The 18451-nt window shown below is 43.9% G+C and overlaps 1 protein-coding gene across 1 annotated transcript in view; it reads right to left on the bottom strand.

The window, feature by feature from the left end:
* LOC310800336 (paired box protein Pax-6-like) overlaps positions 1 to 18451 on the bottom strand; it is a gene marked incomplete at both ends in the record, with an annotated part of 94085 nt that overhangs the window by 56335 nt on the left and 19299 nt on the right. Inside the window, one exon of the mRNA XM_083662929.1 lies at positions 17436 to 17598. Coding sequence (XP_083519055.1) covers positions 17436 to 17598 — 163 coding nt within the window. The remainder of the gene's footprint in view (positions 1 to 17435; positions 17599 to 18451) is intronic.

Genomic DNA, 18451 nt, shown 5'->3' with positions numbered 1-18451 from the left:
TGTCATGTTTCAAAGTGTATTCAGAGCAAATAGGGAGATATAGAGCATTATCATTATGCTATATATCTCCCTCTTTGCTCTGAATGAGTGAGAAAAGGAGAAAATACTGAATAATTACATCACAACAGTATCCTAATGTTAATTAAAAATGAGATATTCCTCTAAATATGGCTAAAAAAGGTTATTTTTTTATTTTTTTTATTTAAAAGGATATATTACTCTAAATATGGCACAAAAAAAGGGGGGGGGGGCACTCAAACTTGGTTTCGGCGGCGCCCGCCAAATCCGCCTCCCCTTGCCTTGTCTGGACCTCCCCAATTTCAAAACCCTGGATACGGGCCTGCTCCGATGCAAGGCTTCCAACAGCACCACCTAACGTTATGAAAAGATTTAAATAGTAATATTCTCAGTCTTACAGTAGTGAAACGGATTAAGACTGAGAGCTGAGTCTAGCTGTTGAGAAATGTGATGTTGTTATGACGACGTATGTCACGACGCAGCGCGCAGGTACTGTACACGTGTGCACGCCGCAGTGTTTGTTTTCCTCCCGTCTACCGTCTTCTACTCGTGCATCTCATGCACTGCATGAGTGCATGAGATGCACTGGCGCTCTTGTGTTTAGTCCGGGTTGCTTTCACACAACAAACGAACCGTGCCAGGGTTCACTTGGAAGCGAACTGAGACCCACGTTTTCAAGCGCGCCAGAGTTTGTTTGTTTGTTCTGCAACAGAGTTCGTTTGCGCTTTCACACCACCCCAAACAAACCGTACTATCTGAGGAAACGAACTCCCTAACCTAACCTTAAAGCGGACTAAACAGCTTATATGTGAAAGTGACCTAAAAGGCTAAAAGTAATCTCATGTGTAAGAAATGACTGTTCTACATTGATTTATTTTTTATTTTTTTTTATAATTAACTCGTTTTGGATTTATTTAGCTTCAAGAGTGCATTTTTGTTCTTGTGTGACCCTCAACACAGGCTTTGAGAATCTCGGGCCACTTACTGATACTTATGCTTAAATTAACTCACTCATATTCTGGTTTATTTCAAGAAAAACATTTTAGCTAGTTGAAATTCTAATTGGCTGGTAACTTTAAAATCTAGCAGCCATATTAGCAGGTGGTCAAAAAAGTTAGTTTCAAGCCCTGCAGGGAGAGGAGGTGGTGACATAGGAGTGAGTGAGTGAGACAATGGTCAAATATTGGTGGTTAAGACTGAATAATGACATCACAACTGTTAATTTAAAATGAGTTATTCCTCTAAACCTGGCTTCAAATGCCCCAAATTTTCCGCGCTGGCGCCGTTCAGCCCCCAGCCCTCAGCAAAATCTGGCCCTCTGGTAGCAAGGTTATTTTTGTGCGGCCCTCTCGATCACACTGTTGAAAGTGGGCCGGAACCGTCCGGTGCTGAGTTCCAGGTTCCAGGTTCACTTCCAGTTCACTCCCAGTCTCAATGCCATCTGGCAAATCAACTCATATGACAAATATGTCACAAGACAATTTTGGTGAAGATGTATGCAGTATTGACAACAGATTGTGAGTATGCGGTATGAAAAGACAGTTTGACAATTTTATTATTTCACCTATCTATCTTCGTACGGCGCTATCGTTTGCGCTGCCGTTTGCGCGCCTCTTATTGCTATCTTCCCTGCCTCTTAAGCTATCGTCTGCCTCCACCGTCCAGTTTTGCGCTGGGGTCTAAGCACAGACACAGGTGTAGACGTGGCCCAGGCGTGTCCGTGGGCCTCTAGCCTATCACAAGTCGCAAGTGTCATTTAGCTCTCTAGCGAAGATACCGTCGGTTTGTTCCAAGGTTTGGGCGTTGACCGTTCCAAAATAGGCGTTCCAGCGCAATGTGTTCTCAATTTTAACACCACCAAATAGCTGGTCTTAGCGCAAAAAAATCTCTACGCCAGGCGTACGCCTGAGCGCAGATAGTATTCTCCGGCGCAGTGCAGGAAATCCTCGCTTGAATAGGCCCATTACGCACAGCTCGCGCACAGACACACTTCCCTCCAATGCCATGTTGATTTTTAACTAACCTACACTGCAGAAAAAAACACACCTTGATTTAACAATGAGAATTGGTTTGTCATGGTTTTGTGCGAAAAAGTGATTTGCATTTTGAATTGGATTACCAGGGGAACGAGGGTCTGGCGGGGCGGGAGTCTGTGTGTGGGGAGGGGTGCTTTGTGTTTGGCTAGTGTGCTGTGTCCTGCAGGGGGATATCCCCGGAGAAGGTGTGAGCTGGGCCGGGTAGGCAGGCCGGGTGGGTCGGTGCACAGGGTGGGTAGAGGCACTGAGGCAGCGCTGTGGATCGAAATGAGTTTCTGGCAGCAAATCACTTTCTGACACAACACCAGCCAGTAGGCTATACAGTATCCATTGATAGTATACAGTAACCTCTCTCTCTGCAATTGCACCATGCAACAATAGATTAACCCAAGTGGACAATTCTGGTATAGGCTATTGAAATAGGCTAGAATTAAAATCTCACACATCCCTACCCTATTAAAGAAACAAATATTTTTAAATGTGTATGTTATAGCCTATATGAGTGAAACGCCTAATTAATAGGCTAGGCTACTAATTACAAAAGCATCAATTTTCGTTACGAATCCGAACGGGTTCATCCTCCAATTCTCTCTTCCCTCTCTTGTTCTCTCCCCCCTCTCTCTCTCTCTGACTCTCTCTCTCTCTCACTGTCACTCTGCTTGCACTGAGCAAGAAAGAAGCTGCCTCCTGTCACATAACAGACGTGATGGCGGTGACGCTGCGGCTTTTAAGGGTAGTGATCTCAAAAAAATAAAGAGAGTCCCGCACACTGTCCAAACTTGCAAAATTATAAATTTAATATTGTAACGTTTCGGTCTCAGACCTTTCTCAAACAAAATCTCAAATTTGTTTGAGAAAGGTCTGAGACCGAAACGTTACAATATTAAATTTATAATTTTGCAAGTTTGGACAGTGTGCGGGACTCTCTTTATTTTGTGTGAATTATATCCTTGTCCTACGCACCTGCCCCGTAAGAGAGATGTGCAGAGTTTTCCTTCGAAGGGTAGTGATCTCACCTTGTGAATCCTGTTAATATGGGCATAAACACGCATATCGGGCTCTATCGTCGGCCTATAAACTGCACCCAGATTAGTGGGCGTGGACCAGCCCACTCGATATTTTGGTGTCGGTGCTACAGGCGGCCTTAAGGCGAGATTAAAACTTTGATCAAACAACGCCAGTTTGCCTTCCACAACAATGAGACCGACAGATGGAAAGATCTCAGGAATAAAGTGCAATATAAAATAAAATTAGCAAAAAAAAGGTTTTATAACGATAAAATAAAAGACCTTAAAAATCAGAATGCCTCCGAATGGCACAAACATATAAAAAAAATTGGCCAATCTCTCACAGGGTGAAGCAACCTTTCACATCGAAGACACTGACTATGAAGATCCGAAAGAAATAGCTAACATAATAACAGTGTTGGGCAGGAAGTAGCGAAGCTACATAGCTTAACTACATTTCTCAGTAGGTTGGTGGTAGCTTCACTACTTTTGAACCAAGTAGCTTTTTCAGTAGCTAAGCTATTTATAGACCCAAGTAGCTTGTAGCTTCCCGCAAAAGCTACAAGCTACTCGCCAGAGAAAATCCATGAGCAAAGCACGCAGTGAAGATTTCTGCTGTGGTTTGGATTAAACAGGAGGAGACATTGCATATGTCAAGTGTGCCTGTGTAGCCAATAAAGCACTTCCAGTTCCATTATGACGGACAACAAGTGTTGTTGTCTCATCCTTGCTTTTTAGCATCCTTGCCTCTCTTGCAGCAAGACAAGGGAGCCACTGGCAGTGATGAAGAAGACGTTCAGCTTTTATTGTCTGTTTTTGAATATTGTGCCAGTGAGAGTTTCAGTGTGTTTTATAATATAATAAACAATCAAAATGAGATTTGTACAGTATGTGTACATACTTGGCCAATAAAGCTGATTCTGATTCTTTGTCAAGCACATTTAGCGGCGTCCTTAACGCTTTATGAAGCCTATCTCATTTGATAGAACGCACTCCAGGGAGCAGCACACAGCTGTGGGTTCAGGCAAAGGTCAAGCATGCCCCCGGGCTCGTCCTCCAGTACGATTTGGGAAATACGGTAGTGGGGACGATAGTAAGGGCGGCCGGATTCGGTTTTGGCAGGAGGGGGGGGGGGGGGGGGGGGGGGGGGGGGTAGGTTTAGGGTAGGGGTAGGGTCTTGCATATCACAACAGTACCTCGTCAATGCTTCAGCACCTGAACTGTAAACATCCAGTCTACGCATCCACCAGCGCATCTACGTCGAGCGGAGCAAGGTAACGTAACGTTAACTATACACAACGCTAATGTAAATGTTTGCTAATGATTGCTACTTGATATTAAGACTAGTAGTAGTTGTGCTGCTGGCTTGCCACGTTGCCAATATGACTATTAGTAACTGCATTCACGCTGCATTTTTTTGATGTGGCTTGCCGTTTTCTGTGAGAAATACAAAGCTCAACCTAACGTTAACGGCTAATTTAACAGCGTTGTGTGTGTGTGTGTGTGTGTGTGTGTGTGTGTGTGTGAGATCACACTAGCCTGTTGGTGTGTGTGAGAGAGAGAGAGAGAGAGTGAGTGTGTGTGAGAGAGAAAGAGTGTGTGTGTGGAGAATGTACATTTACACACCCTAGACCGGTCGACTCTTCTCATGATGATTGCAAACAACTATTTAATTGGTGCATTTTAGGCTCCAATTATTACACCACCTGACCTGTTATCTTGCTATTCTGATATTTGTGTCAATAATAGGCAACAGGTCTAGGGTGTGTAAATGTGCATTCTCCAGTTTTGTTATGAACTTACCTAATAAATATCAATATTAATTATTATTTCACCTCTTTTTCAGCGGATCACAGCGTACTATGGACAGCTTTGTAAGGACGGGTCCATCATGTTCAAGTGAAAAGATGAATGGTGCCACTGCCAGTTCTATGCAATTTAAAAATAAAAATGTTGTTTTTTCTAAGAAAGAAACTAATGTAGTTGTATATTTGAAGAGATTTATCTTATTTTTTGGTGTATATTTACGATAAGCCTTTGAAAACACAAAAAAGGGTTCTTATCCGATTACTCGATTAATCGATGGATTATTCGGTAGAATACTCGATTACTAAAATAATCGATAGTTGCAGCCCTACAATAGTGCTCAAAATGATGACAATGCGTTGGTTTATATGTAATCAAAAGGTGGGCCATTTTTTAAACACTCCAATTTAGAGTGGTGATCATGATCTTTCAGCAGATGGAGCTTGACTCAGGCTCCCTATAGGATGCATGTTATTTGTGGTGCTAGCCTAATTATGCATTATCCCCAGCAGACAGAGCCTGGAAAACAGAATGTGTCACAGTCAGTCAGGCAGAAACAGACCCTTCTCTGCTGGCTAGTGTAGTCCCCAGGCACTGCTGGGGTACTAGGTGTGAATGTGCCATAATGTGCCATAAAGCAAAGGAGGCTCTTCACCCCCCACACATTATACATTTTGATTTGAAAACAACTTGGTTGAGGTTAGGCAAATAAAACAACTTGGTTAAAGAGGACATGAAACATTTGATTACCGTAAAACTTCCAATAATAGCCGAGTCCCCAATTGCCGACGAGTTTCCAATAACCGCAGCGAGTCCGAGTCAATTTAGCATAATAACCGCCGGTCTCCGTTAACTGCCGGGGCATTTATTAGAATAAATACAATCCCCCCCCTAACCCCCCCCCCCCCCTCCTCCCCCCCCCCATTAGGCCTACGCTATGTTTTTGTGTTGACTGAATTCAGTCACTTACGGTAATGACGTGTGTTTTGGAGGAAGTCAGGCGGAAGTCAGTCGTGTTCAGAGATTGTACTTTCTCCCCCTGTCAGAGTTTTATATTTTATTTATATAATATAAAAAAAAAAAAATATATATATATATAGGCCTAACCGACATGTTTCAAGTATGCATACCGCATTGTTTAATGCTACGGATTGTAGCATTGGAGTATGGACGTGTAGGCAACGTGCCGGAGAAGCTGTCTAACCGGGAGCGGTGGGCAACTTACGCTAACGTAATGTTACAGTTGTGGCTTGTAAAAGTGCATTTCTCTCAGCGGAACAGCGATCATAAATGCAGTATGGATTATCCCCATTATACCGGACATGTATTGGAAACTCGGCGTCTACGTATTTGGTAAGTCTGCTTGTTTGTCTAGTACTGCAGTGCTGTTTGGTTAGTGTTAGCTTGGTAGCTAACGTTAGCGTGCGTTCTACAATGATGTTGCTATGACTTTCCAATGAAACACAAACAACTGAATGTGTGAGCGGTACGCTAATGTTACTTGTTTAAAATATGGTATGGCTGTTTGGCAGAGGAAGAAGAGGAGAGCAATGAACTGATACCGTAACGTAGTTGGATGATGATGATGATGAAGGCTATCAGTTGTTTTTATTCATTCCAGTCCGTTGTACAATACTAGGCATGTTCAAAACTGTATGTACCTACCCTCTTGTGTGTATTAAGTACTATCTCACTGGTTTAAATAAGCAATTTGATACTTTCCGTTTTTGCTGAGCAGGAATTCTGTAAAAAAAAAAAAATCGGCTGGGTCGATTTCGTGCAAAAAAGAAATAAACGCCTGCCTCCAATTGCCACCTGGTCTCCTTTAACCGCCTGGGGTCTGCATCAATTTAGCATAATAAACGCCCGGGCTATTATTGGAAGTTTTACGGTATATGACTAGTTAATTTGCATTTCACTGCTTTCAAGTCTGAAATTTACAGAAAGATGAACATTTCAGCTTTTCACCAACTAGCATGCTGTGAGCCTTGTTAGAATACAAAATAATATCAAATTTCAACCAATAATATCATGACATAAGAGCTGTCAATCAATCTTCATGGAAAGAATAAAACTGCAAGCAGGAATGCAACATGGGCAAACTTTGCTAGCCCATAAATGTTATATAAGTTAACAAAATGAGCCTTTAACATAAAAATAAAATTAACGTAAATGTCTTTGTTTATTGTAGATGCAAATTACATATAATTGGCTAATTAAATCGCATTCCAGGAATATCGCGACTTACTGCGGCTCGTGGCGTGCTTCGAGACCGCCCGCCGGCTCACAGCATGCTGTTGTGTTCCCCTCTGGAGGGAGCCAACCGCCGGTACTCTGCTCTGGGGCTGGGTGCAGTGAACCAGCCAGTGAGCACGCAGTCCACGACATTATATTGAGTTTGTAACATAGACTGCTATTGCAATGTGACTGATAGGTTTCAGATTTGTCAGGTATTAAAGACATTATTTAGCGGACTGCTTTCTCCCTCTGCTCGGAGGCAGTTGCCTGGGTCCAGACACTTGACTCACCTCGCATTCAGTCAGTCCCTCATCCCAGACACGCCCACTTTTCAATGGTCAAATCAAACTCCTGCAAACGCTATGCCCCGCCTCTCTACCCTGTTTCACTTAGGAATACATCACGATAAATACGTCACAGACTTTAAGAGACCTGGGGCCCTATCTTGGTACAGCTGCTATCCCCTATTTACACTTGCGCACCTGCCTTAAGGCAGGAGAGATAGCCGTCCGCCCCAAATTAGCGGTCCCGCCACGATACCATCCAGTTTAGCGGCAGGATCTGCAGGTGTGGGCATCCGCCAAGCCAAAACAGGCGTGTTTCCGCTAAATGATTGCATTGTGGTATCGTCAACATGCTGAAAAGCAGCTGTAAGCAGCTGTAAGCAGCTCAGCGCAAAAAAAAAGAGGCCCTGCTGCGTGAGCAGAAAAAATATCTAACCTGACCCAACCAAATCTACAAACTACAGAATTCCTGTAACCAGGATGAGGGGAGAATAGAATAGAATAGAATAGAATAGTAATAATGTGCTAAATAAATAAATAAATAAACAAACTACCTAACTAACTAACTAACAATACACCATAGTAGGCCTCCTCATGTTCTATCCCTGGGCGGACCAGTGGATGACATAGGCCGGGAGTGGAGGGAAATGGGAGGAGGAGAGGGATAATTGTTCTTAATCTCATCCGTGTGTGTGTGTGTGTGTGTGTGTGTGTGTGTGTGCATGCACGTGCGTGCGCGTTACTGCCATAAATGTTTTTCGGCCTTTCTCAGCAGCCTGCGTGATTAGTGCAGCCGCGGATGAGGCCTCTGATGTACTTCAAATGGATATGTTCCCCAAACACAAATATTCGTTAGCAGCTTTGTTTCTAAGTATGTATTTTAATTAAACCCGAACTGGTTGATTCAGAAATTCATTAGAGAATTGTCAGTATCGATTTTTTTTGCCAAGCATTCTCATTTCCACCCTTTTATGCCCGCATAGGCAGCTGCAACAATTTACTGTAGCCTATACTGAAAAACAGACCAATTGATGGCAGGTAGGTGTAGGTGTGTGTAGGTGTGTGTGTGTAGGTGTGTGTGTGTGTGTGTGTGTGTGTGTGTGTGTGTGTTGTTGGAAAAGCTGAACTTTGGATGAACTTTTGCTCCGCCACCTGCCGAGGGGGCAAAGCCGACTGGAGGAGAGGAGACTCCTATTTAATCTGTGTGTGTGTGTGTGTGTGTGTGTGTGTGTGTGAGCGAGTGAGAGCAAACTCTTTGATGCATGATTTTGAATCAAAAGGTCAACTAAGTAGATTAACCAAAGTAGGCTATTTAGTCAAAATGGAAGAATAATAGAATAGAATAGAATAGTTTACAGCAGTCCAAGCTGTTCTCAACCTTTTGTAACTTAAGGCCCACTTCTGATTGTTAAAACAGTTCCAAGTACCACCTTCCCAGATAAATGAAAGAGAAAAAAGTCATCGGAATTATGCATTTTAATTGAGTTTTTAAGTTTTTAATAGAATATAATTCTTGAGCACATTTAGGGCCACGGCCCAGTGGTTGAGAATAGCAGGCGTTTTTACAGTAAGCAGCAGGAGAAAACAACCTATGAGAGAGCGGTGATAATCTATCATAATTTACAGTGTGATTCCTTGCACCTGTTTGGCGGCCTATATAAAATGTATGCTTTCAAACATCGCTTCTAATTTTGATGTAACCTCAGTCCACCCAAGTTGTGGTGCTGCCCATTGCCAACCTGAGAGGAGAGAACACGCTATTTGCTTTTTAGCGCTATATAATGATGCTGGGCGTCCCTATATACCAAACCAGGCGTTTCCTTGTTAACTCATTGAGTGCCAGCCACTTTTGGAGAACGGATGCTCCCAGTGCCAGAGTTTTCAGAGCGTTTTCAGTGATTTCTCGAGGCCCACAGAATATTGTGTGATATTACTATGTAAACACCGAACACGCACAAGAACGAGCTGGCTCTATTGTATCATCAGCAAAAAAAAGTTTATTGATACCATTTTCCGTTCTTTAGTTATGAGCCGGAGAAGATAGGTTGTTTTCAGCGTTTTCAGGCTTTTCAAATTATTAGCTGAGATAATCCGCCTTTTGTGAAATGCAGGATTTCAAGCACATTCACTGAGTCTGAAGATAATATTTTCTGATGTAGTGACGTAGTTGTTGTGTGATGCCCTGCGTGCACCACCCCCCTCCCCCCCTCCCCCCGTAAACTCCTCCCCACACTGCACACAGCCTCACGCAACCATTATATTTTCGGAGTGCTGCGTTTGTGTGCTGCTGTCGGCTCTCAGCGCCACAGCAGGGAAGAGCCAACCCGGATTGCTGAATGGTTTGGCGTCAGGGGCTGCTTTCCTGGCTGCTAATCGGGTGGAGAAACTATACAGACAGACAGACAGACAGACAGGGACAGAGGGGCTCAGTTGTGAGCGCGGATTGACTCCTGTTCGGAGCCAATGTCAGCTCCCGCGACAGAGCAAATGGCTCTGGGAGCATGCATCGGTTTGTCTTTGATCCACGGCTTTTAGGCTGTTTCTCGGACCTGTCTCTAATCTGGACTGCACCGAGCAAGCACTGTCGCCACCTAATGAGTCCGTAAAATAGGTTATACACCTCCAATAGCTACTATAGTTGTACAGGAGCTGCGGAAGGCTTTGATCGACGTCCCACCGTCAAAAAACGCATTGGACGTCGAAGGACGTCCGTGGCACTCTACGTCACTATTTAATTGGACGTCGAAGGACGTCCATGGCATTCAATGAGTTAAATATATAAAAAAAATATATATATATATATAGATTGGGTGGTGAGCACCTCTGTGCTGGAAATTGCTCAGAAACCCTCTTTTTATCAATATACCTAGGAACGCCATAGAGCCCCTGAATGACCTATAGGTCTCTAGTTTGTGGTTGTAAAGTTTATTTATAGCGGCTTCCACACGGAGTCATATAACCCCACAAAACTTTGTAGGAAGTTTGGTCATGCGCCAAGGAAGAACAAGGAAGATTAACTTGCATGCAAGTGGCAAAACCAACCATGCCCATTGGCCAAAAGGGGGTGTGGCAATTGGTGTAGCAAATTACAAAATGCATCGAAGTTCCAAACGGATTCACATAACACCACAAAACTTTGTTCAAAGGTTGGCAGAGATTTGCCCTCTAGTTCAAATTGCATTTGGACTCAGCTTGACAGCATTTACAGCCTACTCTTCAAGAGGCTAATTGATCTTAAAAGCTTTCACAAAAGCAACAGTAGAAAGACTGGCATAGTCCTAATAAACACACATTTAGAATGACCAGTAACTTTAAGTAAGTGCTTCAATTTTAAATTAATGAATGTCTTGCTCCTTATTAAAATTATTGTCAGAAAGCTCTGAACAAATCATAACAAGTTATCACAACAGTCATTTAAAATGACTGCATAGGATTGGCATAAAGTCAGCATGCCTATAAAGGGGAGACTCGTGGGATATCTTGAGGTGAGAGGGCAAGAGTCCCCTTTGTATTTACAGTCACCAAAATGTTTCCTAACTTTGGAGCGCTATTTATCAATCAACCAATGGGTGCCTTAGGTCTTAATTTCATATGATACTGTAGCAATATCTTCACTAGCTTTAAATGAGCCTGCTACAGCCTCTAAGGGCCCTATCTTCGCAACGGCGGTACATTTGCGTTAGCGCCTGTTTTGCGCTGGAATAGTGCTGCGCAAAGCCCTAATTGTGGGCGTGTCGGCCCACTGCGCTTCACGTCATCTCGGCGCAAACCTCCATAGGCGTGTTTATGCCCATAACAGGATTCACAAGGTGAGATCACTCCCCTTAAAAGCCACAGCATCACCAGCTTCTTTCTTGCTGAGCGCAAGCAGAGAAACAGAGAGAGAGAAGAGAGAGAGGGGGGGGGGGGGAACTAGAGAGGGAAGAGAGAGAGTGCCGCCGCGCAATTATGCAGTGATGTCCCAAAGCGTGCGCTTACTGTAATTAGATGTTTCGTTCATATAGGCTATAACATAGGCCTACACATATTAAACTTAAATTATACTAAAAATATTTGTTTCTTTAATAGGGTAGGAATGTGTGAGATTTTACTTCTAGCCTATTTCAATAGCCTATGTCAGAATTGTCCACTCTGGTTAAGCCATTGACTGCGGTCACGCCATCCGCACTGTGGAGAAGCTGGTCTTGCATGCGTGCAATTGCAGGGAAAGAGGTTACTGTACTGGCTGGACACAGGTGTTGTGCCAAAAAGTGATTTGCGTTTTGAATTGGATTAGGGGAACTAGGGTCTGGCAGGGCGGGAGTCTGTGTGTAGCCCGGGAGGGGTGCTTTCGGTGCCGGGTGCTGGAGGGGGGTCTCCCCCGGAGAAGGTGGGAGCTGGACGGGTAGGCAGGCTGGGTGGTGGGGTGGGGGTGGGTCGGTGCCCTGGGTGTTTTAGACTGGCCATGTGGCTCACTATGGCACAACACAGTCACAACTTTCTCAAAAGCAATCTACTGTTACCTCACACCACAAACCTGTATGGTCGGGAAGTATGTAGCCTAATAAAACCATGACAAACAAATTCTCATTTTTAAATCAAGGTGTGTTTTTTCTGCAATGTAGGCTATAGTTGAAAATCAACGTGGCATTCCGAGGAGAGAAGAGTGTGTGCAGGCGTGAGGTGTTGAAGAGTGACATCCATGCCGTGCGTAAATGTATCCAAGCAAGGATTTCCTGCACTGCCCGGAGAATACTGTCTGCGCTCAGGCGTACGCCTGGCGTAGTGGTTTTTTTGCGCTAAGACCAGCTATTTGGTGGTGTTAAAATTGAGAGCACCCAAGGCCATTTTTTCTAACACATTGCGCTGGAACGCCTATTTTGGCACGGTCAACGCCCAAACCTCTCTTTGCTCTCGGAACATACCGACGGTATCTTTGCCAGAGCGCAAAATGACACTTGCGGGAGGGAGATGATAGGCTAGAGGCCCATGGACACGCCTGGGCCACGCCTACACCTGTGTCTGCGCTTAGATCCCAGTGCAAAACTGGACGGTGGAGGCAGATGATAGCTTAAGACGCTGGGAAGATAGCAATAAGAGGCACGCAAATGATAGCGCCGTACGAAGATAGGGCCCTAAGGGACAGTAATGTTGGCCAACATTTTCTCCCCCTCTTGACTTCCCATTTCCACCACTGGTCCCAGGATACTGTAGTAGCAGCAGTTCTAATAGCTCATGTCTTAACTAGCTAGTCACAGGTTACCACTGTAGTAGTAGTAGTAGCAGTTTGTCTCTTAACAGAGCTAGTCCCAGCTGCTGTAGTACTAGTAGTGTAGTTTTATTAGTAGTTTGTCACAGCTGTAGTAGTAGTATTAGTAGTAGTTTGTCACAGCTCTAGTAGTAGTAGTAGTAGTAGTAGTTTGTTACAGATGTAGTAGTGTAGTAGTAGTAGTAGTAGTAGTAGTTTGTCACAGCTGTAGTAATAGTAGTAGTTTGTTACAGCTGCTGTAGTAGTAGTAGTAGTTTGTCACAGCTGTAGTAGTAGTAGTTTGTCACAGCTGTAGTAGTAGTAGTTTGTCACAGCTGTAGTAGTTTGTCGCAGCTGTAGTAGTAGTAGTAGTAATTTCACCATTTTCATCCTTCGTGTCTGTAAAGTCCCTCGTCTGTTCAAACAAAGCAATGAAAAGGAGAGCGAGCATGCAATCAGATGCAGATCAGTGCCACCATGTTCAGCTTCTTTTTCTCACGATATGAGATTTCATCTCAACGATACGTATTGTCATGTTTTGATATCGCGATATATTGTGGGACGATATATTGTGACATCCCTAATATATTTATATAGCGACTTTCAAGACACTCAAAGCGCTTCACATATCAGGGGAGGGAGGGGGAGGGAACTCAACTCATCCACCACGATGCGTAGCACCCACCTGGGTGATGCACGGCAGCCAGTTTGCACCAGAACACTCACCACACATCAGCTATCACGGTGGAGAGTTGAGGACTGAATGTGCCAATTAACTCATTGAGTGCCAGGCACTTTTGGAAAACGGATGCTCCCAGTGCCAGCCCTTTCAGAGCGTTTTCAGTGATTTCTTGAGGCCCACAGAATATTGTGTGATATTACTATGTAACACGCCCAAATAACGATGAGACTATTGTATCATCAGCAAAAAAAAGTTTATTGATATCATTTTCCGTTCTTTAGTTATCAGCCGGAGAAGATAGGTTGTTTTCAGCAAAAACAGACATTTCAAACTAGAAGCTGAGATAATCGGCCTTTTGTGAAATGAAGCATTTCAAGCACATCACTGACTCTGAAGCTAATATTTTCTGATGTAGTGACACCTCAAAAATAATTTCCTTCAATAAAACAGCGAAAACAAAGGAATTTTGTTTGGCAAAATAATATTTTTTAGCTGCAACCAGCAGCGCTGGCCCCTGCGTGCGCAGACCCTATACCTTCTTGCTGGTCTTGATTTACTGCTGGTGGGCATCAGATATTCTAGCTTGTGTTTGTAAATCTGTCCATCGAGCCTCCTGCTGTCTGGTTTGGTGTTGTATGCTGCCCTGCGTGCCCCACCCCCCTCAACTGCACACTCCTCCGTGGGAGTGTCTCTGGTGGCTCTCTGCTGCGTTTGCTCTGCACTGAAAAGTGCGCTGCACCCCGCTTTTTCACAGCGTAAAAACGGCGGCTCCCAGCGCTTCCAGCTGAGAATAATGTAACTTTTCAGAAAGACGCTGGTGTCAGCAACTAATCATGTGGAGGGGCTATCGCAGCGGAGACGGAGGGGCTCAATTGTGGCAGCAGATTGGCTGCTGTTCACAGGCACAGCTAACGTTATGCTTCATGCATATCGATGCATACCGATGCGGTTTCCGTTTCCCCATGACTTCTTCTGTTTTTTCCTCACCTTTCTCTAATCTGGAGAGCACTGTCGCCACCTAATGGGTCCGTAAAATAGCTTATACACATTCGACATCCACCATATTTTTACAGGAGATGGATCAGGCTTTGATCCACGTCCCACCGTCAAAAAACGCAATTGACGACTTTAGTCTACGTTACTATTTGAATTGACGACGATAGTCGTCATTGGCACTCAATGAGTTAAGGGATGATTAGGTGGCCATGATTGAAGGAAGGCCTGTTTGGGAATTTAGCCAGGGCACCAGGGTTACACCCCTATTCTTGCGTATAGTGCCGATGGGATCTTTAACTCATTGAGTGCCAAGGACGGACATGTTCGTCATTTCAAATAGTAACGTAGAGTGCCAAGGACGGACATGTTCGTCAATTGCGTTTTTTGATGGTGGGGCGTCGATCAAAGCCTTCTGCCTCTGATGTACAAATATTATAGCTATTGGATGTGTCTAACCTATTTTACAGAACCCTTAGGTGGCGACAGTGCTCTCCACATAACAGAAAGGCAAGGAAAAAACAAAGAAGAAGTCGTTATGGAAACGGAAATCGCATCGCATCCGTATGCATCGATATGCTGAAGCACGTTACTGCAGCTGTGCCTGCAGCAGCCAATCTGCTCCCACAATTGAGCCGGACAGCACATCCGCACATCCACACCGTGGAGTTGTTATTATTCTCAACTGGAAGCATCGTTGCCGGTGACAAACACACGCGGAACGCTGTAAAAAAGCAGGATGTCGATGTCCCTTCACTGTGCGCACAGCAAACTCAGCAGAGAGCCACCACAGACAGGAGGAGGAGTGTGCAGTTGAGGCGAGGCGGGGCGGGGCGGGGCGGGGGGGGGGGGGGGGGGGGGGGGGGCACGCAGAGCAGCGCGCAACACCCAGACAGACCCAGGCAGCAGGACAGGATTGACAAACGCAAGCCAGAATATCCGATGCCCACCAGCAGCAAATCAAGACCAGCAAGAAGCTGCAACCAGCAGCGCACGCAGGGGCCAGCGCTGCTGGTTGTAGCTAAAAAATATTATTCTGCCAAACAGAATTCCCTGGCCTTCACTGTTTTATTGAAGGAAATTATTTTTGAGGTGTGACTACATTAGAAAAGATTAGCTTCAGAGTCAGTGATGTGCTTGAAATGTTTAATTTCACAAAAGGCCAATTATCTCAGCTTCTAGAAAAAAATTGCTGTTTTTGGATGAACCAAGCTATCTTCTCCGGCTCATAACTAAAGAACGGAAAATGGGATCAATAAACTTTTTTTTGCAGATGATAGAATAGAGTCTCATCGTTCTTTGTGCGTGTTCAGTGTTTACATAGTAATATCACACAATATTCTGTGGGCCTCGAGAAATCACTGAAAACGCTCTGAAACTCTGGCACTGGGAGCATCCGTTCTCCAAAAGTGGCTGGCACTCAATGAGTTAATGACCACAGAGAGTCAGGACCTTAACGTCTCATCCGAAGGACGGTGCTCACTCGCAGGCAGGGCTGTAGTGGTGGCTAAACGCACGTAAACGGCGTTTACGTACCTTTTTCAATGCTCTGCAGCGTTTAGGCACCTTTTAAGATCGTTTACTCACATGTTTAAATCGTTTATGCACACTTATTATTGCACGAGTTTTAACACGTTTGCGTAAACTCCGTTGATGCGGAGACCACGCCAAGCACGTCACACACCAAAAGAAAAGAAAAAAGATTACACATGGGCATGGCACTGACCAGGATCTCCGCGAACCGTAGCCTATTTTTGTGGAGCGCTCCGCGGGAAAGGTACACGGCCCCGGTCACGTTGGTGCCTTTATCGAGCTGTGCTTGCCTGCCCAGACAGCGCTCCCTTCAAACAACTTAACGGTGCCATGGTGCCAGCGATGCGCAATGCGCATTTGGAGATGTGCATTTGGAGACCAGCTCATGGTGAGCTGAACATAGGTAAGGTTGGTTAAAAATGTGTGTCCGGAGTGGGGAAAATCATATAGGCTCACCGTTTTACAACTGAAGAGTGAATCACTGGTGTAAGAAACATGATTGATTTCCCTCTGATCAAGTAGCTAAAGTTTGTAACATTAGGTGCGTGCGAGTCGACTTGAATAGTCCAGGTGCTACTGTATAAAGCCAATATAATACGACCATGTTGAAAACTATCTAGAAACATACTGGTGTTTGTTGTGCCGATTCTGTATAAATAAATATTGGCTGACTAAAATTTAGTGGCCAGAGTGGCAGAACCACTTTTATTTCCATGTACAGTATGTTGTCTACCTATCCTTGCCCAATGTGTTTGGGGACAGTTTGAATTATATATTGGTATTCAAGAATCACAGATTCAATCTGTCTACATACTTTTAGCTATAAAGCTGAAGCTGACAATCACAGGTACAGTGTGTGTGAGAGAGAGAACTATATTACTCTTCAAACTGTATATACAGGGTTCATACAAGGTCCTTTAAAGTAGGCTACCTACTGTATAATTTAACTTTTCATACCTGGAGAAATTCAACAAATGTTCAATAAATACATTTTATATTGATTGTTTAGGGCTAATTATTTGTAAAGTCACAACACATTAGAGATGTGTGTAGTTCATTTTGCTCTCAAATGCACCAGGTTGATGAATTTTACTTTAAAATGTAAAAAAAAAATCTTCCGGGGGAGAATCCCCCCGGACCACCCTTGAGGGGCAAGGCCCATCCCATAGCCAGCTACTTTTTCTATCTGGCTGGCTACTCAGAAATGTGGGGGAACCCCCTGATATACCTTATAGGGCTATATGATTCAGATTAAGTTGTTCTACGTATATACTCTCATATTTTGCCTTGTATATCGGTCACAGAAGCTTATTTATCGGCCGTTATAACACTGCCGGTGCCGTGTGAGAAAGCTGCCTCGAGTCAAAAGTATAGTTTACCCACTTTTTTTTTACCACTACAGCACTGCTCGCAGGAGTCCCTGTCTCTGCCCTGGGGCATTGGGGAGATTATTCATCAGATCAGATTATATATTATTACATTATTAGATTAGACACACTCACACACATATATATATATACTGTGTATATATATAGCCTAGTAGTAGTAGTAGTAGTTTGTCACAGCTGTAGTAGTAGGAGGAGGAGGAGGAGGAAGGAGTTTGTCTCTTACCAGAGCTAGCTAATGTAGTCCCAGGGTACCACGCTGATCGTCCTCCCCAGTTGCTTTGTCCATTGAGCAGCCTGAGTTTGTCAAACATCCCTTCAGTCCCCGCTGCTGCCATCTGTTGCTTGTCGCTGGCCAGTTTCCTTAGCACTCGGTTTATTGATGATACCTGGTGAACAACAATCAACTTATATGAGGAGAGAATTTCTATCTCAATAAATAAATAAACAAACAAACAAATAAACAAACACACACACACACACACACACACACATATATATATATATATATATATATATATATATATATATATATACCGTAATTCTGCCAATAAGAGCCCGGGCGCTTATTATGCTAAATAAATTTGGACCCGGGCGGTAAAAGGAAGACAGGCGGCAATTAGAGTCAGGCGGTTATTTTCATTTTGGCATAATTGAGCCAGGCGATTATTATTTTTTGAACAGAAATGCCTGCTCAGCAAAAATGGAAAGTATCAAATTGCTTATTTAAACCAGTGAGATAGTACTTAGTACACACAAGAGGCTAGGTACAGGCAGTTTAAACCAGTGAGATAGTACTTAGTACACAAAAGAGGGTAGGTACAGGCAGTTTTGAACATGCCTAGTATTGTACAATGGACTGGAATGAACGAAAACATTTGATAGCCTTCGTCTTCATCGCCATCATCATCATCATCATCATCCAACTACTGAATCAGTTCATTGCTCTCCTCTTCTTCCTCTGCCAAGCAGCCATACCATATTTTAAACAAGTAACATTAGCCTACCGTTCACACATTCAGTTGTTTGTGTTTCATTGGAAAGAAGTCATAGCAACGTTATTAGTCTCGCTTACCAGACACTCCCAGCAAAGCAACATAGAAGGCACGCTAACGTAGCTAGCTACCAAGCTAACACCAACCAACCAAACAGCACTGCAGCACTAGCGTTAGACAAAACAAGGAGACTTACCAATAGGTAGACGCCAAGTTTCCAATACATGCCCAGTAACCAATCAGAATT

This window comes from Poromitra crassiceps, assembly GCF_964638095.1.
Source record: "Poromitra crassiceps genome assembly, chromosome: 30".
NCBI lineage: Eukaryota > Metazoa > Chordata > Actinopteri > Beryciformes > Melamphaidae > Poromitra > Poromitra crassiceps.
The sequence above is the reverse complement of the archived record's forward strand: the minus strand, read 5'-3'. Positions and strand labels throughout refer to the sequence as shown.